At 46.1% G+C, this 25,976-nt stretch overlaps 1 protein-coding gene across 1 annotated transcript in view; it reads right to left on the reverse strand.

Moving 5' to 3' along the window:
• Window positions 1–2,001: 2,001 nt before the first annotated feature.
• LOC308175162 (signal-induced proliferation-associated 1-like protein 3) overlaps window positions 2,002–25,976 on the reverse strand; it is a gene marked incomplete at its 5' end in the record, with an annotated part of 46,080 nt that continues 22,105 nt past the window's right edge. The window contains 8 exons of the mRNA XM_080550881.1: window positions 2,002–2,193; window positions 7,866–7,941; window positions 8,772–8,904; window positions 12,257–12,406; window positions 15,649–15,847; window positions 18,094–18,253; window positions 19,319–19,537; window positions 23,209–23,696. Coding sequence (XP_080407007.1) covers window positions 2,047–2,193; window positions 7,866–7,941; window positions 8,772–8,904; window positions 12,257–12,406; window positions 15,649–15,847; window positions 18,094–18,253; window positions 19,319–19,537; window positions 23,209–23,696 — 1,572 coding nt within the window. The 3' untranslated portion in view covers window positions 2,002–2,046. The remainder of the gene's footprint in view (window positions 2,194–7,865; window positions 7,942–8,771; window positions 8,905–12,256; window positions 12,407–15,648; window positions 15,848–18,093; window positions 18,254–19,318; window positions 19,538–23,208; window positions 23,697–25,976) is intronic.

Raw genomic sequence — 25,976 nt, forward strand, 5'->3', positions numbered from 1 at the left:
TCACTGTTTGTGAAGGAGATGATGAACCTAGTCCAGTCTCTAGACTAGGGCCAGGAGTGTTCCCTGGTCAGATAATAGGTCAAATTATCTTTAACACTAGAACAGCCCTGTGAGTAAAATATTGTTTATATCTTTGCACTCGATCAAATTTCAGGACCCTCCTTTCATGACTTTTCCTAGATATGTGCGTTGTACCACCCAGTATCCTTACATTTTCAAAATCACATCAGGATAAGCTAGTATGAAGCTATTTTGCCGTTTTTCTGTGTAGGAGGCAGGCTAATTTACAAGACGCACCAACTAGTGGTCGTTGTGTGGTCGTAAGTAGCAGCTTCCCATTTTAAAGACTATGGTCATTTGACCCCCAGAGGCGGCTCTTATAGTAGGTAACAGAGACACGGCTGTTCTAGTGTTAAAGAAACCTATTGGCTCTAGATGGTTAGTTTATTCCATATTACAGCTTAATCACAACTGGAATGCCCTCTACCAGCTCCAACACGGCCAAAGGGTAAAAAAAATACCTTATATTATCAAGAGTGCTCTCAGTTTTGTGCGATATTGCAGTTGTCTCTGAGTATTATACACCTTACACCTTCATCAGTTAGCTAGATAGCTACTAGGCTAGCATAGTTACCATAGTTACCATAACAGACACGCCTCTTTTTCAGTACAATATGCAACATGTGTCAATCTGAGAGGATTTGTACCACACAGGCGAAGCTACAGTACCATGTCATCAACACTTGCTATCCCAGTGCATTCTGGGAGATGGAGTATTTTGTGTTTAGCCTGAGCTAGCTCACGTTTCCTTTCTGTTTTTTGGCTAAGTGGCTTCAGGAACAGTATCAGGCCTCTGCAGGTGACTCTAGTGTTCTACAGTTCATAAAAGCTCCTTTATACCCTGGCTCTGCGCTGAGTTACAAGACTGAACAGGTAGAAAAATAAACCAGTTGGTAGGAGCGGCAGGCAGGCAGGCAGGCAGAGAGACAGAGATTCATTCTAGGAACACGAGCTGAGGAACAGAGAGATAGTTGTCTCTCGCAGACTCTCAGATTTCCATTGAAAAAAATAAGTTTGTCCATTTTTGACGCTCTCTCCCGTCTAAGGCAGTCTGTCTGTCTTCTGATCAGCTGACCAGGAGACCCAGGGGTCAGGAGGTGAGGTCAGGAGAGAGGGTTAGACCAGGAGACCCAGGGGTCAGGAGGTGAGGTCAGGAGAGAGGGTTAGACCAGGAGACCCAGGGGTCAGGAGGTGAGGTCAGGAGAGAGGGTTAGGGTCGTTATAGGGCTTCTCTCCAGACCTGGGATCATCTCAAACACCTGGGAACCAATGGAACCAATAGAACCGTCACCCTGGCCCTCAGTCATCCTGGCCCTCAGTCATCCTGGCCCTCAGTCATCCTGGCCCTCAGTCATCCTGGCCCTCGAGGCACGCTGAAGCTAAAAGCATTTTTGAAATATTTAAAAATAATAATTCCGGACCCAAATCTGCGACCCCCCCCCTCCCCCTCACATCACTGGCAGCAGAGAGGAGTTGACAGAGCTGGAATGTGACAGAAGAAGCACAGCGGGGTACAGGGGGGAAGGGGGCATCCCTCTCCATGCCCTTTGACCCCTACTAGAGATTCCGTTACAGAAGAGGAGACAGTAGTGAAGTCATGAGGGACAGGCAACTGGAGGAACAGCTGAACGTTTCCTAGACAGCTGCAGTGGTCTTGGCCAGCTGTCTGACTCTCTCTTCTGTTCAGTATAAAAAACGACACCTTGTCTGTGGAAGTTCCAGCGCAGCGACACCAGGAACCATCTTCCATTCTGCTGCCTTCAGCCACACTGAGAGAGCAGGCGGGAATATTAGCCACTGAAATGTCACCAGTGGCATCACTCTAGAACACTCTAGAACGCTCTAGAACGCTCTAGAACCTTGTGGCTCACTGTCCCTAGGCCCTAGATCCTTAGTGTGGGTGCCACCACGTCCTGTCAGAGGTCTGAGGTCACTTCCTCTTCCTGTGGCTGGTGTGAGGTCACTTCCTGTGGCGGGTCTTGGAGGTCACTTCTTCTCGGGGTGCGTCCCGGTGAACAGCAGGCTGAACTTCTTCAGCTGCTGGCTGGCTGAGAGGCTCTCCTCCTGCAGACGCTGGTTGTTCTCCCTCAGGTTGGCCATCTCCGCCATCAGCACCACCTTGTCCTGCTTCTCCTGGGGGGGAAATGTGTAAAATGTGTAAAAACACAAACTTTGGGCATATTGTATATATATACAGTTAGGTCCGGAAGTATTTGGACAGTGACACAATTTCCATAATTTTGGCTCTGTACGCCACCACAATGGATTTGAAATGAAACAATCAAGATGTAATTGAAGTGCAGACGTTCAGCTTTAATTCAAGGGGTTGAACAAAAATATTGTATGAAACGTTTAGGAATTGCAACCATTTTTATACACAGTCCCCTATTTTCAGGAGCTCAAAAGTAATTGGACAAATTAACATAATCATAAATAAAATTTTCATTTTTAATACTTGGTCGAGAATCCTTTGCAGGCAATGACTGCCTGAAGTCTGGAACCCATGGACATCACCAAATGCTGGGTTTCCTCCTTTGTGATGCTTTGTCAGGCCTTTACTGCAACAGTCTTCAGTTGTTGCTTGTTCGTGGGTCTTTATGCCTTTAGTTTTGTCTTCAGCAAGTGAAATGCAGTGAACTGCTTGATCGGGTTGAGATCAGGTGATTGACTCTGGCCATTGCAGAATATTCCACTTCTTTGCCTTAAAAAACTCCTGGGTTGCTTACACAGTATGTTTTGGGTCATTGTCCATCTGTATTGTGAAGCACCATCCAATCAACTTTGCTGAATTTGTCTGAATCTGAGCAGACAGAATATCCCTAAACACAGAATATCCCTAAACACTAGTGACCCAGGGCCATTGGAAGCCAGGCATGCCCAGGTCATCACACTGCCTCAACGTTTTTTGTTTCACAGATGATGTGGTATGCGTCAGATCATGAGCCGTTCCAAGCCATACCTTTTTCTTCCCATCATTCTGGTACAGATTGATCTGAGTTTCATCTGTCCAAAGAATGCTGTTCCAGAACAGGGCTGGCTTTTTTAGATGTTTTTTTGTCAAAGTCTAATCTGGCCTTTCTATTCTTGAGGCTTGTGAATAGCTTGCACCTTGTGGTGAACCCTCTGTATTTGCTTGTGTGAAGTCTTTCTTTTATGGTACACTTGGATAATGATATGCCTACCTCCTGGAGACTGTTCTTCACTTGGCTGGATGTTGTGAAGGGGTTTTTCTTTACCATGTAAAGGATCCTGTGATCATCCACCACTCTTGTCTTCCATGGACGTCCAGACCTTTTTGTGGTGCCGAGCTCACCAGTGCATTCTTTTTTCTCAGAATGTACCAAACAGTTAATTTGGCCACTCCTAATGTTCTCGCTATCTCTCTGATGGATTTTTTGGTTGTTTTTACAGCCTAAGGATGGCCTGTTTCACTTGCATTGAGAGCTCTGTTGACTGCATGTTGTGCGTATACAGCAACAGCTTCCAAATGCAAATGCTACACTTGGAATCAACTCAGACCTTTTTCCTGCTTAATTGATAAAGAATTAATGAAGGAATAAATAGCCCACACTGGCCCATGAAACTGCTTTTGAGTCAATTGTCCAATTACTTTTGGTCCCTTGAAAAAGAGGGAGCTACATATTAAAGAGCTGTAATTCCTAAACCCTTCCTTCAATTTGGATGTGAATACCCCTACCCTAAAGCTTATATATAGTTATATATAGTTATATATATATGTTAGTTAGTTATATATAGTTATATATATGTTAGTTAGTTATATATAGTTATAGTTATATATAGTTATATATATATGTTAGTTAGTTATATATATAGTTATATATAGTTATATATATGTTAGTTAGTTATATATAGTTATATATAGTTAGTTAGTTATATATAGTTAGTTAGTTATATATATGTTAGTTAGTTATATATAGTTATATATATGTTAGTTAGTTATATATAGTTAGTTAGTTATATATAGTTATATATATGTTAGTTATGTTATGTTATGTTAATTTCATTTATAATGCGCCCCCCATCCAACTTTTACATCGGCCCGGGGCGCAGCCCGGGTAAAGGAACAGATAAAGACAATGACAAGGAACACAGAAAGCAATCAGACACAGACGACTTAAACGTAAAACTCAGGCATACAATTCACAACAAATAGGGAGTAGATTTAGGGAATGTCATTTTGGAAGAGGTGGGTTTTTAACTTGGCTCTAAAGGAGTCCAGAGTGGGGGCAAACTTGATGGCAGAAAGGAGCGCGTTCCACAGGGTCGGTGCTATCACCGCAAAGGCACGGTCACCCTTCCTCTTGAGGTTGGTACGTGGGACCCTCAGGCTGAGTTGGGCGTCGGATCTGAGCCTGGGTCTGGGCCTTGAGGAGGTAGACTGGTCCAGGAGGTCCTTGATGTATGGTGGGGCGAGACTGTTGAGAGCTTTAAAAACAAAGGTGCAGATTTTGAACTTCACTCTCTTCTTCACTGGGAGCCAGTGAAGGGAGATGAGGACAGGGGAGATGTGGTCCCTCATTTTGGTGCCTGACACCAGCCTGGCAGCGGCATTTTGGACTAGCTGCAGGCGGTAGATGGTCTTATCAGGAAGTCCCGCATATAGTGAGTTGCAGTAGTCGAGCCTAGATGATATTAGCATGAGGACGACCCTCCTCAGGTCGCTGGGGGTGAGGAAGGACTTGATCTTGGCTATGATGCGTAGTTGGTATAGGCATGCCTTCACGACGGAGCTCACTTGTCGGTCAAGGTTAAGCTCGGAGTCAATGATGACACCGAGGTTCTTGACATGTGGTCTGACAAGGGTGGACAGGCTTCCCATGTTGGTGCTGAGCTGAGTTATGGCGGTGGTGTTGCCGATGAGGAGGATTTCCCCCTTGCTCTCATTCAGCTGTAGGAAGCTCTGGGCCATCCACTCCTTCACATCGCGGAGGCAGTCCATCAGGCGCTTCAGATCGGCGGGGTCGTCAGTGTTGATTGACAGGTAGAGCTGGGTGTCGTCCGCATAGCAGTGGAATGAGATATTGTAGCGTTGAGGGATTAGACATAGGGGGAGCATGTAGAGGGAGAACAAGATGGGACCGAGGATGGAGCCCTGAGGGACCCCACAGGTGAGGTTGGCTTGTCTGGAGGAGCTGTCTGCTATGTGGACGGCGTAGGTTCTATTGTTGAGGTAGGACTTGAACCACGACAAAGCGGTGTCGGTGATGCCAACCTCCTGCTAGTTAGTTATATATAGTTAGTTAGTTATATATAGTTATATATATATATGTTAGTTAGTTATATATAGTTAGTTAGTTATATATAGTTATATATATATGTTAGTTAGTTATATATAGTTATATATATATGTTAGTTAGTTATATATATATATATATATATATATGTTAGTTAGTTATATATAGTTATATATAGTTATAGTTATATATAGTCAGTGTGCGTCTGTGCGAATTAAATCACGGTGTGCGGGGGAGCCCAGGGATTAAAGCAAAAAAAAAAAAGAAAACATCTCCTGACGGGAAAAAAAATTCTGGCCAAATCGGGGCCGGTGGCTTTCCGTGCGCAAAGCGCGCGTGCGATTTTCCGTCCATATCACCAGATAGCGCGCGTGCGATTTTCCGTCCATATCACCAGATAGCCAACAAATAGTGACCGATGGCAGAAAAAAAAAATCAGGCCAAATCGGGGCCGGTGGCTTTCCGTGCGCAAAGCGCGCGTGCATTTTTTTTTGAACTAGGTAACAATGTAAAGTAGTGTTCTAGTTAACTAGGTAGCAGTCCAATCCATTTCGCTGCAGTATTTTGGCTTGACTAGCGAGTTTGTGTTGTGATTCTCAACAACGTTGAAACGTAGTTTCACCCTTTTCCATAGTTTTGAATAATAAATGTGTGGACTGACAATGTAGCGCAGCCTAACTTATTCTAATAATTATTTAACATACTTTTATTGTGATAATTATTCCCCCCTCCTCCCAGACAAGGTCACATTATTATTGGATTGGTTGTTTGCGTGCCGGGTGAAGTTAGCTAAACATTTAACCTGCTAGCTAGCAAGAGAAACATCATGTCACTCTCCAAAGGTCTAAAGAGGAAAGTTGACGGTGAAAACAGGGCATTTAAAGAGGAATGGACAGCGAACTATACGTTCATCCTACCTGGTTTCATCAATGCAAAGCCGTTGTGAGACTCACATTTTACGTGCTCACAATGAATGTTCCCTTCCACCTATACATGCGAGTCGTCCTTTTCGTCAATGAATGTGATAAAGACGGACTAAAGGAATCGATTGGTGCATAAAAACCCTGAGAACTGGCGGATTAAAGTGACGTCCATAATAATAATAAATAATAATAATACATTAGACTTATAGCGCTTTTCTAGACACTCAAAGACGTCCATATCACCAGATAGCCAACAAATAGTGACTGATGGGAGATGCCAGTTTTCTCATTAAGTGAGATTTAATAGCCTAATATAATTTTTTCTATTTTTAATGAATGGCTCATTGTAATTATTATCCCTAGTAATGTAGCGTGTTTGCTCTGTCGTTTCAGGAGCATATAGGCTAAGCGGATTCAGCTTTTCTTTTTTTTTTGCGCCGATTTAGTTGTCAATGTTTTTCATAAAATTAAACTGCATTTGCTTTGTTACTTGTGTGGTGCAGTCACATTCACATAGCCTATAAGTAAACATTAAGTTTGAATGATTTACTGAGCTGGCGTTACTTTTTTCAAACCACACACCGCATGTCGGCTATTTCAGCACCACGCATTGTCCACCTACTTCTCACTATGAGGGGTTCAGCGTCAGTGCACCCCGCTCTGTTACTGTCGCATAGTTGTAGCCAATAAAGGCCTATATGTAGAGGCTATTATATATCATTTATATACCTAATACCAACATCAAAATAGATTGTATGCCTCTACAAATCATATTACACCAGGTAAAATCCGTCACAACTTGGAATAAATCCATCGCAATTTGTAATATTTTAGAGCTCCCCCAAAATTTCACAAACCATGTTTCCAGGGGAGCTCATGTCACCACTAGGGGAGCTATAGCTCCCCGAGCTCCCCCTTATTTCGCACTATGTATATAGTTATAGTTATATGTGTGGTGGCCTGGGAAACCCGTCGGATGTCGCTGGCGTTCGTTCGTGGCAAAGAGCAAATATAGATGGAAATCGCGATTTTGGCGATTTTGATATTATGTGGTATTCTAGTACTTTGAACTCCATACTACATTATGGTGAATAAACATTTTAAGAAAACAAAAGAGAAAGTACTTATTTTGATGTTTTTGTGGCGGGTAGTTTGCTAGCGAAACAACGTCACGTTGAACGTGTCTCATTCTCAGTTAAGCAACGCACGCACACATGAGCGAAAGGAGAGACGATACTTCCACCTGTGTTATTGCCAGTTTACTGATGCTCACAATAAGCATAAAGTAATAAAATCTTAACTAGAAGACACACAAATGGATCTGTCCCTCGCATACCGACGAGGCGAGCAGACTACCACCGCATCACAAGCAGACTAACGAGACCGGCCGATCTGCATAGGCTCCTCCCCCGACCCGGAGGAGAAAGGGGAGGATTTCTCCCCTTTCACTTTTTTTGACATGCTACATTAAAATGCTCATAACTTTTTAAAATAAAGGGCTATCTCAGTCATTCAACCAGTTATGAATAGCTGAGAACTTCTAATTTATGGAAATATAAAAAAATGAAAATGTCAAAATGCCACCATGTGAAGGGTTTTCCCAGGCCACCACACATATATCTGGTACCTTCTCCAGGTCGGTGTTCAGCTGGTTCAACATCACCTCCAGGTGGTACAGACGCCCTGGCAGGCTGGCCTCCTCACTACACACACACACACACACACACACACACACACACACACACAGTCATATGTTTGGAACACACCTGTGTTTGTCTACATAGGGCAGGCAGCAGGGTTTGAGGTGTAACAGGTTGGACAGGTGTGAGAGAGACAGCCTCACTCACAGCCCACTGTTTACTCTCACACCTGGGCGCCATGGTAACGGCTGTGTTCATGTGTACTACCAGCGCTGACCACAGGGGGGCGCTGTGGCTACAGTCAATGCAGAAGGAGGTTCTCCACGTGGCAGATGGTCAACTAGACTCCACTAGAATGATAACTGGGCTACTATACGTCCTGAACTGTATCATAAAGTAGATAATTAATACTACTACTAATAATGATAATAAGAATAATGATAATAATGATAATAGTATTAATAATACTAATAATAATGATAATAATGATAATAATAATAATGATAATAATAATGATAATAAGAATAATGATAATAATGATAATAGTATTAATAATACTAATAATAATGATAATAATGATAATAATAATAATAATAATAATAATGATAATAATAATAATGATAATAATAATAATAATAATAATGATAATAATAATAATGATAATAATAATAATGATAATAATAATAATAATAATGATAATAATAATGATAATGATAATAATAATAATGATAATAATAATAATAATAATGATAATAATAATGATAATGATAATAATGATAATAATAATAATAATAATAATATTAATAGATTTTAGGTCCGCTAGAATTGCTCTGACCTGACATTCTACTTCTGTGTCTTTGATTCAGGCGTGTGTGTGTGTGTGTGTGTGTTACCTGCTGAAGGTGGGGGTGGTGCGGGGGGTGTGGGGGGTCTGGAAGGTGACAGGGCTGGCCCCCGGCCTCACGTCTGCAGCCCCCCCCCCCCCCGGGGGCTTGGTGAGGGAGAACAGAGACACGGCCCTCTGCACTGAAACACACAAACACAACCTGCTTTATAACCACCAGCCAACCTGGCAACCTGCTTTATAACCACCAGCCAACCTGGGGGGTATTCCACTAACGTTGATTATTATTATTATTATTATTAATATTATTATTATTATTACTGCTAATAAATGACACTCCAGGGGGCCATTCCACTAACGTTGATTAGCATATCGGCAATAAAAATAAATCCTGCGATCAGGCAACTCGGGATTGGAATTCAAGCCTCAGGTGATTCCTCGAACGAGGATCAGGCTTGTGTCATGAGTGTTCACAGAACACCGGCTTAGAAATCCTCGATATGGGCGCGTGCACGCAGACATAAAGAGCCCCGAAGAGTCGAACTGTCGAAATGAAGATACTCCACTCTGCAGGGGTCCTACTTTTGCGCAGCATTCCGACTTATTGATCTTTATGAAGACGGAAAAATAAGATGTAAAATAGTGCAATACTGCCGCAATTAACAAGGCGAGGGAAATGGTTTGGCAAGAAATTGCTGACTGATTAAATGCGTAGGTCATACTAGCCCCAGTTATTGTTATATGTTCATATTTTAATGAATGAATATTTACTACTGTGGTGATATCAGCAGCAGGCTACAAACCGTCATATCGTCACGATGGCATAGTGGTATTGACCGCTGCAATAGTATTTATTCGTCATTTTAAGACGGTGGTTCAAATCACTCTTCTAACACACTTTTTACTGTATTTCGTTGTCTGAATCTAATCTAAAATCTCATCTAAAAATGTATGTAGGCTATAAAATGATGGTGCAGACTTGATCAATTAAATCAAGTCTCGAACACGCAACCTTTGGAACTCTAGCTGGCTGCCTTAACCACTGCGTCAGCCACACCGCTGTGATAATGGCAATGCAAGTTGATAGACATACCTATTTTGTATTTTTTACTTTTTTTTAAAATTTATCTATCGATGTATCTATCTATCCATCACACTTTCAAAATATCAAGTTATCTATCTATCACACAGTCAAACTATCTATCTCGTAAAAAGTGGGAGACACTTGAGGAACTGTCGTTCGGGATGTAGTTTCCACCTGTGAGAGATTTTTTGACGCACGCATTACCTAAACCAGCCTGTAAGTCTGCTCGCGACCAGAATTACTCAGAAGGATTGGTTGCATAGCAACCGAGCAGCGAATTATTTGAGCCACATTGATGGAACCGACCGCAAGCTTAAATTAGCGCCCGGATCTGATTTAAACCTCGATCAGAGTTAATCGCGCATAGTGGAACAGGGCCCAGCTTTATAACCACCAGTTGACCAGGCTAGCCCCCCCCCCCCCCCCCTCACCTTCATAGGCCTTGGCAGCGTTCACCAGGCTAGCCCCCCCCCTCCCTCCCCCCTCACCTTCATAGGCCTTGGCAGCGTTCACCAGGCTAGCCCCCCCCCTCCCCCCTCACCTTCATAGGCCTTGGCAGCGTTCACCAGGCTAGCCCCCCCCCTCCCCCCCTCACCTTCATAGGCCTTGGCAGCGTTGACCAGGCTAGCCCCCCCCCTCCCCCCTCACCTTCATAGGCCTTGGCAGTGTTCACCAGGCTAGCCCCCCCCCCCCTCCCCCCCTCCCCTTCATAGGCCTTGGCAGTGTTCACCAGGCTAGCCCCCCCCCTCCCCCCTCACCTTCATAGGCCTTGGCAGCGTTCACCAGGCTAGCCCCCCCCCTCCCTCCCCCCTCACCTTCATAGGCCTTGGCAGCGTTCACCAGGCTAGCCCCCCCCCCTCCCTCCCCCCTCACCTTCATAGGCCTTGGCAGCGTTCACCAGGCTAGCCCCCCCCCTCCCTCCCCCCTCACCTTCATAGGCCTTGGCAGCGTTCACCAGGCTAGCCCCCCTCCCCCCCTCACCTTCATAGGCCTTGGCAGTGTTCACCAGGCTAGCCCCCCCCTCCCCCCCTCACCTTCATAGGCCTTGGCAGCGTTCACCAGGCTAGCCCCCCCCTCCCCCCTCACCTTCATAGGCCTTGGCAGTGTTCACCAGGCTAGCCCCCCCCCTCCCCCCTCCCCCCCTCACCTTCATAGGCCTTGGCAGCGTTCACCAGGCTAGCCCCCCCCTCCCCCCTCACCTTCATAGGCCTTGGCAGCGTTCACCAGGCTAGCCCCCCTCCCTCCCCCCTCACCTTCATAGGCCTTGGCAGTGTTCACCAGGCTAGCCCCCCCCTCCCCCCCTCACCTTCATAGGCCTTGGCAGCGTTCACCAGGCTAGCCCCCCCCTCCCCCCTCACCTTCATAGGCCTTGGCAGTGTTCACCAGGCTAGCCCCCCCCCTCCCTCCCCCCTCACCTTCATAGGCCTTGGCAGTGTTCACCAGGCTAGCCCCCCCCCTCCCTCCCCCCTCACCTTCATAGGCCTTGGCAGTGTTCACCAGGCTAGCCCCCCCCCTCCCCCCTCACCTTCATAGGCCTTGGCAGCGTTCACCAGGCTAGCCCCCCCCCTCCCCCCTCCCCCCCTCACCTTCATAGGCCTTGGCAGCGTTGACCAGGCTAGCCCCCCCCCTCCCCCCTCACCTTCATAGGCCTTGGCAGCGTTCACCAGGCTAGCCCCCTCCCTCCCCCCTCACCTTCATAGGCCTTGGCAGCGTTCACCAGGCTAGCCCCCCTCCCCTCCCCTCCTCACCTTCATAGGCCTTGGCAGCGTTCACCAGGCTAGCCCCCTCCCTCCCCCCTCACCTTCATAGGCCTTGGCAGCGTTCACCAGGCTAGCCCCCCCCCTCCCCCCTCACCTTCATAGGCCTTGGCAGCGTTGACCAGGCTAGCCCCCCCCTCCCTCCCCCCTCACCTTCATAGGCCTTGGCAGCGTTCACCAGGCTAGCCCCCCCCTCCCCCCTCACCTTCATAGGCCTTGGCAGCGTTCACCAGGCTAGCCCCCCTCCCTCCCCCCTCACCTTCATAGGCCTTGGCAGTGTTCACCAGGCTAGCCCCCCCCTCCCCCCCTCACCTTCATAGGCCTTGGCAGCGTTCACCAGGCTAGCCCCCCCCTCCCCCCTCACCTTCATAGGCCTTGGCAGTGTTCACCAGGCTAGCCCCCCCCCTCCCTCCCCCCTCACCTTCATAGGCCTTGGCAGTGTTCACCAGGCTAGCCCCCCCCCTCCCTCCCCCCTCACCTTCATAGGCCTTGGCAGCGTTGACCAGGCTAGCCCCCCCCCCTCCCCCCTCACCTTCATAGGCCTTGGCAGCGTTGACCAGGCTAGCCCCCCCCCCCCCCCCTCACCTTCATAGGCCTTGGCAGCGTTCACCAGGCTAGCCCCCCCCCTCCCCCCTCACCTTCATAGGCCTTGGCAGCGTTCACCAGGCTAGCCTCCCCCCCCTCCCCCCTCACCTTCATAGGCCTTGGCAGCGTTCACCAGGCTCGCCCACTCCAGGCCACAGGCGGTGTCGGGGAGGGGCATCAGGCCAGGGTCCAGGCGTCTGAGGGGGGGCAGCTTGTCTCTCATCTCAGACAGGGACACCTCCGAGGCGGACAGGGGGACTGGGGGGGGGCAGAGAGGGGGTGAGTTATTTCCATTTCAATGATGTGATTTGAATTATTTACAATTCAGACATGGAAACAAACTGCTTTCTGAAATTAGGTTCATTAACCAATCAAATGGGAAACACATTTTCCCTATTTTCCCTGAGTCATTGAGTTACAAGTACAACTCCCTCACATAAAATGAAAGACTAAAACTACAATTCCCTTGGTGCCTAGCCGCTAGGTGACATGTTTGACACAGGTGTTTGTGTGTTGGCTAAATCAAGTTTGATGTTGTTTGATCCCTTAACACTAGGAAAGCCGTGAGGTGTCATCGGGCACCAGTGAGTACAAAAAAAATTCTACCTTTGCACTCGATCAAATGTCAGGACCCTCCTTTCATGACTTTTCCTAGATATGTGCGTTCTACCACCCAGCATCTTTACATTTTCAAAATCGAGTTAGTATAAAGCGATTTTGCAGTATTTCTGTGTGTGTCTGTGTATTTGCCTTGGGATTCGGCTGCCATCTTTTTCTCCAAGGCTGCAATTCTCTTTTATATCAGCAGAGGTCGCAAGGGGGCACACACTGTGCTCAACCTTCAGGCTTCAGTGCTGAATTAGATACAGTGGATAAGACTGATATTTGTAACATAATGTGTTTATATATAGGCTATATATAGCAATAGTGACACATAGATGACACACAAGATATGTATATGTACAGACAGTTATGAAAATGATAAACTGTACAGTATGTCTCCCAATCCCTTCAGATTTGTTGGAGCTGAGGGTTTTTTTTCACAGCGGGTTTACCCAAGTTCCATGCAATAGTGATAAGATATTATGATATGTGTAGCCTATGTACAGTTATGAATGATACACTGCACAGTATGTACCTATCAAGTTGTGTGGTGCATGCATAGCTACCGCAGCAAAGTAATTGCAGTAACCTACGTTTGATTATGCCTGTACTCATCAACAAATATTATATAACGAACGGATATTTATAATATTGTATATAATGTTTTTTTTAAATATAATGTTATTGTATAATGTTTTTTTCTGAGTGGGGCAGTCCCACTCATAGTTTTCATGTTATTGGACTGATATAGTGAAGACAGACAGGAAAGTAAGGAGAAGAAGGGCCGACATATGTGTGCACGACCACGGTGCTAGACCACTGGACCATGTTAGGCCACCAGTATATTGATAATTGATAATGTATTTCGCTGCCGCAGAAAGTCAATCAAAATCGTGTGAAACGACGTGCGTTGTGCATTGAATGACATTATTTACAGCGCTGTCAATTTTCAAATAATGCAATAGGATATATATATGAATTTACAGAAACACATCATCATGAATGGAAACATGCAAGAGCGTGTATTACACGCTTACAATGCTTACAAGCTTACAGCAGTCGCCGGGCTGAAGTTACGGCCGGCGTGAAGTTCACGACAAATAAACACGACAGGTTTGTGCATCTCTGTGAAGCTCATAATTATAATAACACAATATTGCAATATTTATTACTATTATTTTTGTATAATAATAATCAACCATCATTCGTTAGTAATGAAAACTCCTGCAGTCCCGATCAATCTCCTCTCCACTTTACACATTACATAACCAAGATCTCTTTTGACATCACAACAATGTCAACACAATCACAACAGAATTTATTTATGTAAACCAGCTCCTTCCCTTCTTGTGATTTTTTTAAAAGTTTTTTTTTTCTTTTTCTTTCCTAACACCAGGGGAGCCACCCCTCCTAAATGTCGTTGTTTGGTACCTGTACTGTAGCAATGACAATAAAGACCATTCATTCATTCATACATTCATTCATATTTTATCCAACCAGGTTTTATATTTTGATTATGACATCATGTCTTTCAACATTGTCACACTTTTCATTACACACATTAGCGGCATCAAAAATTATGGGCTGGGCGTGCGAGGGAGCGTGCTTATTCTGGCAGATTGTGAAATATTAAAACCAATAACATTCTGAATGATTTATCATTCTGTACTCTTTCGCTCCTTTCTTTCATGTATTTTCTTTCAGCTCTTTTCACTAATATAGGTGAAACTAACTATAACAGGTTGCGGCACATGAACGCTCCGTGCAGGTACGCGCTCCTGTGAGATCATTCAAGTTTCAAGTTTATTTGTCATTATACCAAATACAATTATATAATGTAATCAAAATAAAAAGAATGAACATATTCAGCCATTCCATATAATCACATGTAACAACCCCTGTGAGCAGTTGCAGGGGCTGACAGGCTGACGTTACCGGCGAAGTTCACGACAAATAAACAGACTTTATCACTGTGAAGCTCATAACTATGATAACACAATATTGCAATATTTATTACTATTCTTTTTCCCTGCTTCTCTGCGCATAGGAACTTTATGCATTTTTAGAGGTAGTGATCTTGTCATTTTCTCTTCTTGTGTGACATCGCCATCCAGCGATCTTTGTGCGTTAGTACACACTCCCCCATTGTGAAGAGTGGTCGTGTGATTCGACACCTCGTTGCGCTAAAAGTAGGTGAAAAAACGTTGCGCGTCTAGTGTTAAAAACCACTGCATTCACCTGTCTGCTTTATGCCTGAAGAAGGTCTGTGACAGAAAGCTGCAATAAACTACGTTTTTTTCAGGGTTCCCACACCTTCTGAAACATCACATTCAAGCACCTTTCAAGGACTTTCAAGACTCAATTCCCTCAAATTCAAGGACCCAACACGGCCTAGTTTGAGACAGATCTGGATGAGAGTTTATATAATAGGAACTATCCGCTCACAGACAACAATTAAAAAGAGAGGCTTGAATGTGTGAACACTAGATGGTCTCTTGCCTTCTCTACCACAGCACAGCAAAACTATATATTGTGAAAAAATGTGTAAAGTTAAGCAATACAGAGACTTATCTACTATAATTATGTAAAAAAAAAAAATGGAATATATAGATTTTTCAAAAAGAGAGAGAGGGGAATTCAAGCACTTTCAATGACCCATGTCTATTTTCACAAACTTTCAAGGATTTCAAGGACCCGTGGGAACCCTGTAGGTCTGGTCACGGAGGAGCGGTGGGATTTCCACTACTTGGAATTTACAAAAAGAAAAATTAATTGAGCGGATTTTGAATTCAGAATCAGAAGTGTGGATCTGGAGTCTCACTTCAATCCAACTGAACTGGACGGGCTAACACAACTGTAACCGTAGCAACAGCCTGTTAGGTAGGCAGGTGACCCACCCTTCTTGCTGGGCAGGTGGGGGCCGGCGTGGGCGTGGCGGCGCGTGGGCAGGGTGCAGGCGAACAGCAGGTCTGCGGGGGTCTGGCCGTCCAGCAGGGGGGTGGAGGAGGAGGAGGAGGAGGAGGCGTAGCTGGGGTCCCGACGCCCAGAGCAAAGAGACTCATCTGAGAAGGTCCTCTGGAGAGAACGTCTGGGGGACTGGGGGGAGAGAGAGAGAGGTTAGAGGTGTAGGGAGAGAGAGAGAGGTTAGAGGTGTAGGGAGAGAGAGAGAGAGAGGTTAGAGGTGTAGGGAGAGAGAGAGAGAGGTTAGAGGTGTAGGGAGAGAGAGAGAGAGAGGTTAGAGGTGTAGGGAGAGAGAGAGAGGTTAGAGGTGTAGGGGGAGAGAGAGAGAGGTTAGAGGTGTAGGGGAGAGAGAGAGAGAGGGAGGTTAGAGGTGTAGGGGGAGAGAGAGAGAGAGAGGTTAGAGGTGTAGGGAGAGAGAGAGAGAGAGGTTAGAGGTGTAGGGAGAGAGAGAGAGGGAGAGAGAGAGAGGTTAGAGGTGTAGGGGGAGAGAGAGAGAGAGAGGTTAGAGGTGTAGGGGGAGAGAGAGGGAGAGAGAGAGAGAGAGAGAGGTTAGAGGTGTAGGGGGAGAGAGAGAGAGAGAGGTTAGGGGTGTAGGGGGGAGAGAGAGGGAGGTTAGAGGTGTAGGGGGAGAGAGAGAGAGAGAGAGGTTAGAGGTGTAGGGGGAGAGAGAGAGAGGTTAGAGGTGTAGGGGGAGAGAGAGAGAGAGAGAGGTTAGAGGTGTAGGGGGAGAGAGAGAGAGAGAGGTTAGAGGTGTAGGGGGAGAGAGAGGGAGAGAGAGAGAGAGAGAGGTTAGAGGTGTAGGGGGAGAGAGAGAGAGAGAGGTTAGGGGTGTAGGGGGGAGAGAGAGGGAGGTTAGAGGTGTAGGGGGAGAGAGAGAGAGAGAGGTTAGAGGTGTAGGGGGAGAGAGAGAGAGAGAGAGGTTAGAGGTGTAGGGAGAGAGAGAGAGAGGTTAGAGGTGTAGGGAGAGAGAGAGGGAGGTTAGGGGTGTAGGGAGAGAGAGAGAGAGAGGTTAGAGGTGTAGGGAGAGAGAGAGAGGTTAGAGGTGTAGGGAGAGAGAGAGAGAGAGGTTAGAGGTGTAGGGAGAGAGAGAGAGAGAGAGGTTAGAGGTGTAGGGAGAGAGAGAGAGAGAGAGAGAGGTTAGAGGTGTAGGGGGAGAGAGAGAGAGAGAGGTTAGAGGTGTAGGGGGAGAGAGAGAGAGAGAGAGAGGTTAGAGGTGTAGGGGGAGAGAGAGAGAGAGAGGTTAGAGGTGTAGGGGGGGAGAGAGAGAGAGAGAGAGAGAGAGAGAGGTTAGAGGTGTAGGGGGGGAGAGAGAGAGGTTAGAGGTGTAGGGGGAGAGAGAGAGAGAGAGGTTAGAGGTGTAGGGGGAGAGAGAGAGAGGTTAGAGGTGTAGGGAGAGAGAGAGAGAGAGAGAGGTTAGAGGTGTAGGGGGAGAGAGAGAGAGAGGTTAGAGGTGTAGGGGAGAGAGAGAGAGAGAGAGGTTAGAGGTGTAGGGGGAGAGAGAGAGAGAGAGAGAGAGAGAGAGAGAGAGAGGTTAGAGGTGTAGGGGAGAGAGAGAGAGAGAGAGGTTAGAGGTGTAGGGGGATAGAGAGAGAGAGAGAGAGGTTAGAGGTGTAGGGAGAGAGAGAGAGAGAGAGGTTAGAGGTGTAGGGGGAGAGAGAGGGAGGTTAGGGGTGTAGGGGGGAGAGAGAGAGAGGGAGGTTAGAGGTGTAGGGGGAGAGAGAGAGAGAGAGAGGTTAGAGGTGTAGGGAGAGAGAGAGAGAGGTTAGAGGTGTAGGGGGAGAGAGAGAGAGGGAGGTTAGAGGTGTAGGGGGAGAGAGAGGGAGGTTAGGGGTGTAGGGGGGAGAGAGAGGGAGGGTTAGGGGTGTAGGGGGGGAGAGAGAGGGAGGGTTAGGGGTGTAGGGGGAGAGAGAGGGAGGGTTAGGGGTGGAGGTGATTACAAGACCCTAGATAAAGTCATGTCACGTCTTAAACCATCCTCCTGTGCCCTTGATGTCCTGCCAACAAGCTTTTTAAAACACATATTTAGCTGCGTGGCAGGTGGACTAATACACATAATCAACACTTCCCTTTCATCAGGAATCTTCCCTGAACTTTGTATCTGACCAAATGAAAATGACATGTGGGGTTCCCCAAGGGTCAATCCTTGGCCCCCTTCTATTCAATCTCTACATGCTTTCCATTGGGACACATCATAAAAAAAGAATAAAATTGCCTTCCACAACTATGCGGATGAGGTTAGGGGTGTAGGGGGGGTATCACTGTGTCTCTCTGAGGTGTTTCTCCAGGGTTAGGGGTCAGGGTTAGGGGTCAGGGTTAGGGGGTCTCACCGTGTCTCTCTGGGGCTCTCCCCAGGGTTAGGGGTCAGGGTTAGGGGGTCTCACCGTGTCTCTCTGGGGGTCCCCAGGCCCGTCCATGATGATAAGCTTCTTCAGGTCGTCCTCCACGGTGCTCTTGTGTGCCCGGCGGGGCGACCGCAGGTCCCTGAGAGAAGCTCTGAGACGGGGCTGGCCGAACACGTTCTTACTGTTCAGGTCCACCTGCCTGCACACACACACACACACACACACACACACACACACACACTGCAGGGTTAACACACACGTTCTTACTGTTCAGGTCCACCTGCCTGCACACACACACACACACACACACACACACACACACACACACACACACACACACACACACACACACACACACACACACACACACACTGCAGGGTTAACACACACGTTCTTACTGTCCAGGTCCACCTGCCTGCACACACACACACTGCAGGGTCAACACACACACACACACCTGCACACACACACACACACACACTGCAGGGTAAACACACACACACCTGCCTGGACACACACACACACTGCAGGGTCAACACACACACACACACACCTGCCTGCACACACACACACTGCAGGGTAAACACACACACACACACCTGCCTGCACACACACACACTGCAGGGTCAACACACACACACACACACCTGCCTGGACACACACACACACTGCAGGGTCAACACACACACACACACACACCTGCCTGGACACACACACACTGCAGGGTCAACACACACACACACACACCTGCCTGGACACACACACACTGCAGGGTCAACACTAGAACAGCCCTGCCTTTTGACCTACTATAAGAGCCACCATCTTTACATCTTTACAATGCTAAGCTGCTATTTACACACAACGGCCGTCTTGTAAATTAGCCTGCCTCCTACACAGAAAAACTGCAAAATATCTTCATACTAGCTTATCCTGATGTGATGTAGAACATGTAAGGATACTGGGTGGTAGAACACACATGTCTAGGACAAGTCATGAAAGGAGGGTCCTGAAATTTGATCGAGTGCAAAGATATAAAACATATTTTACTCACAGGGTCAAATGACCCCTCCAATGAACTCTAACACTCAAGCTCTTGATAGCCATTGATATAAACAGACTTTACTAGTCCAAAAACACAGTATGGAGAACTTGCTACAGCAGGCAGTGTTGGACCGCACCTCATCTACAACAAGCTGTGAATAAGGCAGTGTGTGTGTGTGTGTATGTGTGTGTGTGTATGTATGTGTGTGTGTGTGAGACTCACTTCTTAGTGCTACTGGTGGTGGTTGTGGTGGTGGTGGTCGTCGTGGTTACGGGGGAGGCAGCGCTGTGGTCTGGTTGCCAGGCGCCCGCCCGCCCCTTGCCATATAAGGCCTTGGGGGCGGAGCTGGAGAGGGGGGAGGAGCCTAGGTAGGAGGGGGGCGTGTCTGCTGAGGACTTCTCTGCTGCCGGACCCCTGTACCCCTGAGGTGTGTAGCAGGCACTGGACACACACACACACACACACACACACACACACACACACACACACACACACACACACAGCATTGTAGCAGGACTTTCTACATGGTCAGAGGCTCCAGATGGTCGAGCACACTAGCCTGCCGACAACGCCAACATACTTAATATTATTATTATTATTAGTAGTAATATTATTATTATCATTAATATTATTATTATTATCATTAATGTTATTATTATTATCATTAATATTAATATTATTATCATTATTATTAATAATAAAATTATTATCATTAATATTAATATTATTATCATTATTATTATCATTCTTCTTCTTAATATTATTAACATTACATTAGTTACCTGGGTTTGAATAAGTCTGCCTTGTCTGTGTTGGAATCTAGTTACCTGGGTTTGAATAAGTCTGCCTTGTCTGCGTTGGAATCTAGTTACCTGGGTTTGAATAAGACTGCCTAGTCTGCGTTGGACTCTAGTTACCTGGGTTTGAATAAGACTGTCTTGTCTGCGTTGGACTCTAGTTACCTGGGTTTGAATAAGTCTGTCTTGTCTGCGTTGGACTCTAGTCACCTGGGTTTGAATAAGTCTGTCTTGTCTGTGTTGGACTCTAGTCACCTGGGTTTGAATAAGACTGTCTTGTCTGCGTTGGACTCTAGTCACCTGGGTTTGAATAAGACTGTCTTGTCTGTGTTGGACTCTAGTCACCTGGGTTTGAATAAGACTGTCTTGTCTGCGTTGGACTCTAGTTACCTGGGTTTGAATAAGACTGCCTTGTCTGCGTTGGACTCTAGTTACCTGGGTTTGGATAAGACTGCCTTGTCTGCGTTGGACTCTAGTTACCTGGGTTTGAATAAGACTGTCTTGTCTGCGTTGGACTCTAGTTACCTGGGTTTGAATAAGACTGCCTTGTCTGCGTTGGACTCTAGTTACCTGGGTTTGAATAAGACTGTCTTGTCTGCGTTGGACTCTAGTTACCTGGGTTTGAATAAGACTGCCTTGTCTGTGTTGGACTCTAGTTACCTGGGTTTGAATAAGACTGTCTTGTCTGCGTTGGACTCTAGTCACCTGGGTTTGAATAAGACTGTCTTGTCTGTGTTGGACTCTAGTCACCTGGGTTTGAATAAGACTGTCTTGTCTGCGTTGGACTCTAGTCACCTGGGTTTGAATAAGACTGTCTTGTCTGCGTTGGACTCTAGTCACCTGGGTTTGAATAAGACTGTCTTGTCTGTGTTGGACTCTAGTTACCTGGGTTTGAATAAGACTGTCTTGTCTGTGTTGGACTCTAGTTACCTGGGTTTGAATAAGACTGTCTTGTCTGCGTTGGACTCTAGTTACCTGGGTTTGAATAAGACTGCCTTGTCTGCGTTGGACTCTAGTTACCTGGGTTTGAATAAGACTGCCTTGTCTGTGTTGGACTCTAGTTACCTGGGTTTGAATAAGACTGTCTTGTCTGCGTTGGACTCTAGTTACCTGGGTTTGAATAAGACTGTCTTGTCTGCGTTGGACTCTAGTCACCTGGGTTTGAATAAGACTGCCTTGTCTGCGTTGGACTCTAGTCACCTGGGTTTGAATAAGACTGTCTTGTCTGCGTTGGACTCTAGTTACCTGGGTTTGAATAAGACTGTCTTGTCTGCGTTGGACTCTAGTTACCTGGGTTTGAATAAGACTGCCTTGTCTGTGTTGGACTCTAGTTACCTGGGTTTGAATAAGACTGTCTTGTCTGCGTTGGACTCTAGTTACCTGAGTTTGAATAAGACTGCCTTGTCTGCGTTGGACTCTAGTCACCTGGGTTTGAATAAGACTGTCTTGTCTGCATTGGACTCTAGTTACCTGGGTTTGAATAAGACTGTCTTGTCTGCGTTGGACTCTAGTCACCTGGGTTTGAATAAGACTGCCTTGTCTGTGTTGGACTCTAGTTACCTGAGTTTGAATAAGACTGACTTGTCTGCGTTGGACTCTAGTTACCTGGGTTTGAATAAGACTGCCTTGTCTGCGTTGGACTCTAGTCACCTGGGTTTGAATAAGACTGTCTTGTCTGCGTTGGACTCTAGTCACCTGGGTTTGAATAAGACTGTCTTGTCTGTGTTGGACTCTAGTTACCTGGGTTTGAATAAGACTGTCTTGTCTGCGTTGGACTCTAGTCACCTGGGTTTGAATAAGACTGCCTTGTCTGCGTTGGACTCTAGTCACCTGGGTTTGAATAAGACTGTCTTGTCTGCGTTGGACTCTAGTTACCTGGGTTTGAATAAGACTGCCTTGTCTGCGTTGGACTCTAGTCACCTGGGTTTGAATAAGACTGTCTTGTCTGCATTGGACTCTAGTTACCTGGGTTTGAATAAGACTGTCTTGTCTGCGTTGGACTCTAGTAACCTGGGTTTGAATAAGACTGCCTTGTCTGTGTTGGACTCTAGTCACCTGGGTTTGAATAAGACTGTCTTGTCTGTGTTGGACTCTAGTTACCTGAGTTTGAATAAGACTGACTTGTCTGCGTTGGACTCTAGTTACCTGGGTTTGAATAAGACTGCCTTGTCTGCGTTGGACTCTAGTCACCTGGGTTTGAATAAGACTGTCTTGTCTGCGTTGGACTCTAGTCACCTGGGTTTGAATAAGACTGCCTTGTCTGCGTTGGACTCTAGTTACCTGGGTTTGAATAAGACTGTCTTGTCTGCGTTGGACTCTAGTTACCTGGGTTTGAATAAGACTGTCTTGTCTGTGTTGGACTCTAGTCACCTGGGTTTGAATAAGTCTGTCTTGTCTGCGTTGGACTCTAGTTACCTGGGTTTGAATAAGACTGCCTTGTCTGCGTTGGACTCTAGTCAGCTGGGTTTGAATAAGACTGTCTTGTCTGCGTTGGACTCTAGTCACCTGGGTTTGAATAAGTCTGTCTTGTCTGCGTTGGACTCTAGTCACCTGGGTTTGAATAAGTCTGTCTTGTCTGTGTTGGACTCTAGTCACCTGGGTTTGAATAAGACTGTCTTGTCTGCGTTGGACTCTAGTCACCTGGGTTTGAATAAGACTGTCTTGTCTGCGTTGGACTCTAGTCACCTGGGTTTGAATAAGACTGTCTTGTCTGCGTTGGACTCTAGTTACCTGGGTTTGAATAAGACTGCCTTGTCTGTGTTGGACTCTAGTTACCTGGGTTTGAATAAGACTGTCTTGTCTGCGTTGGACTCTAGTTACCTGGGTTTGAATAAGACTGTCTTGTCTGCGTTGGACTCTAGTTACCTGGGTTTGAATAAGACTGCCTTGTCTGTGTTGGACTCTAGTTACCTGGGTTTGAATAAGTCTGTCTTGTCTGTGTTGGACTCTAGTTACCTGGGTTTGAATAAGACTGCCTTGTCTGCGTTGGACTCTAGTTACCTGGGTTTGAATAAGACTGTCTTGTCTGCGTTGGACTCTAGTCACCTGGGTTTGAATAAGTCTGCCTTGTCTGCGTTGGACTCTAGTTACCTGGGTTTGAATAAGACTGCCTTGTCTGCGTTGGACTCTAGTTACCTGGGTTTGAATAAGACTGTCTTGTCTGCGTTGGACTCTAGTCACCTGGGTTTGAATAAGACTGTCTTGTCTGCGTTGGACTCTAGTTACCTGGGTTTGAATAAGACTGCCTAGTCTGCGTTGGACTCTAGTCACCTGGGTTTGAATAAGTCTGTCTTGTCTGCGTTGGACTCTAGTTACCTGGGTTTGAATAAGTCTGCGTTGTTGGCGCCGGGAGGCGGGAACGTCTGCGTGCGGTATGCTACGTTCTGATTGGCTGAGGCTGGTATGACGGGGGACGACTCTCGTCTCCTCCCCTCTCCCCCTCCCTTGGCCCGCCCCGCCCCGGCCGACAGCTCCTGCAGCCCGCTGTAGGTGGCCGAGCAGTGCAGGGGCTTGTGGGGCTGGTGGTTTCCGTGGCGACCCCCGGGGGGGGGTTGGGGGGGCGGGGGGGAGCAGAGGGTGGTGGCGTCGATGCCGCTGTCGCTCGACCCCCCCTTACTGATGGGGTCCTGGTCCTGGTCGGCTGGGTCGCTAAGGCAACCCCCGGAACCCCCGCTGCCCCCTCCTCCTCCCCCCCCTCTCTCGGGTCCGGCCACGCCATCGGACCAGCGCTCGTCACTGTGGCCGCTGGAGGCGTTGCTGGACAGGGTGTTACTGCTGGAATGACTGGAGTACTGGGCGTCTCCCTGCAGAGAGAGAGAGAGAGAGAGAGGGGGAGGGAGGGGGAGAGAGAGAGAGAGAGAGAGAGAGAGAGAGAGAGGGGGAGAGAGAGAGAGAGAGGGGGAGAGAGAGAGAGAGAGACCGATACAGAGAACAGAGATTATTATTCTATATAAGTCATCTATATAAGTCAGTCTGTATAAGTCATCTATATACGTCATCTATATAAGTCAGTCTATATAAGTCAGTCTATATAAGTCAGTCTGTATAAGTCAGTCTGTATAAGTCAGTCTATATACGTCATCTATATAAGTCATCTATTGGTGCTTTTCCATCAGCAGCCCGCGTTAGTGCAGGGTTAGATCAGTTCGAGGTCAGGTCGGGTCACTTTGATCTGTTCTGGTTTTCCATTATACACAAACCGACCCGGACTTGTAGGAGGAGTAGACGATAGTAGGCGGAGTTACGCGTCACACGCAGCCTGGCAAAAAGCTTCCGGGTGTACACAGCAACAGCCGTGATTTTTTTGGAGAGAAAGAGAAAGAGAGAGAGGAAGCTATGTACACATAATAAAGTCATGTTTTTTGAACCCTTAAAACCACTGCCTTCACTCGTCTGCTTTATGAACTGTAGTATCATCATCGGGAAACGCAGACAAGACGCAAATCTACCGGCATTTGACTCATGACACAGCCGGTGTTATTCACAGACAAACACGGTGCCGTTTGCGGGTTAATAACTTCGGTTTACCGGGGGTTAGGATAACAATTCAAACGTGTCCGGAAAGAGGAGAAGCCAGGGAATTCAAAAGTTTTTGAATGGAGTCGATCCTCCACTCCTATCACCGTGGACACAGCGCGGAGCGAATTCCCTGTTAAAACCGGCATTTGACTCATGAGTGAACGGCGAACTCCCGGTTCATCGAGTTTACGGTTAAAAGCATAACTTCTCGGGGTGTCAGCGCGGTGGTTAAGGGCTCAAAATGACCGTAGACAGATGGTGAAGTTAGCAAAGGAGTATTGTGTTTGTAACACCTCCACAGCCGGTGTTATTCACGGACAAAGCCGGTGCATAATAGCGATTTTTGTGTTGTGCTTGTTGTAAATAAAAGTTATATGATTCATTGAAATGACATTAAACTAAGATAATACGATGGTCAGCATAATTTTCCGAATCTTTATTAATAAGCTATTACAGAAAATGTAGTGACATTTTCCTAGAGTGAATGTGGTATTTCAAGATGGCGGTTAGTGAAGAAATAATATGGGATGGGACATGGGATGACGATTTTCCATTGACCAATCAACGGTGTGCAGCGTCACACGTCACACGCAGCCTGGCAAAGAGACCCGGATATGAAATTTTAGACCCTGCTCTCGATGTGGAGCTAAAGAAGCGAGCTGACCTGGGACCGAAGCGACCTGGAACGACGAATGGAAAAGGGGAACGAAGCGGGCTGACCTAGGTCAGCACCAGGTCAGCACCGTAGTGGAAAAGCCCCATAAATAAGTCAGTCTATATAAGTCATCTATATAAGTCATCTATATAAGTCATCTATATAAGTCATCTATATAAGTCATCTATATAAGTCAGTCTATATAAGTCATCTATATAAGTCATCTATATAAGTCATCTATATAAGTCATCTATATAAGTCATCTATGTAAGTCAGTCTATATAAGTCATCTATATAAGTCAGTCTATATAAGTCAGTCTATATAAGTCAGTCTATATAAGTCATCTATATAAGTCATCTATGTAAGTCAGTCTATATAAGTCATCTATATAAGTCATCTATATAAGTCATCTATATAAGTCAGTCTATATAAGTCAGTCTATATAAGTCATCTATATAAGTCAGTCTATATAAGTCATCTAGATAAGTCATCTATGTAAGTCAGTCTATATAAGTCAGTCTATATAAGTCAGTCTATATAAGTCATCTATATAAGTCATCTATATAAGTCATCTATATAAGTCAGTCTATATAAGTCATCTATATAAGTCATCTATATAAGTCAGTCTATATAAGTCATCTATATAAGTCAGTCTATATAAGTCATCTATATAAGTCATCTATGTAAGTCAGTCTATATAAGTCATCTATATAAGTCATCTATATAAGTCATCTATATAAGTCATCTATATAAGTCAGTCTATATAAGTCAGTCTATATAAGTCATCTATATAAGTCAGTCTATATAAGTCATCTAGATAAGTCATCTATGTAAGTCAGTCTATATAAGTCAGTCTATATAAGTCAGTCTATATAAGTCATCTATATAAGTCATCTATATAAGTCATCT

The sequence above is a fragment of the Nansenia antarctica genome, assembly GCF_963989245.1.
Source record: "Nansenia antarctica genome assembly, contig: SCAFFOLD_286, whole genome shotgun sequence".
NCBI lineage: Eukaryota > Metazoa > Chordata > Actinopteri > Argentiniformes > Microstomatidae > Nansenia > Nansenia antarctica.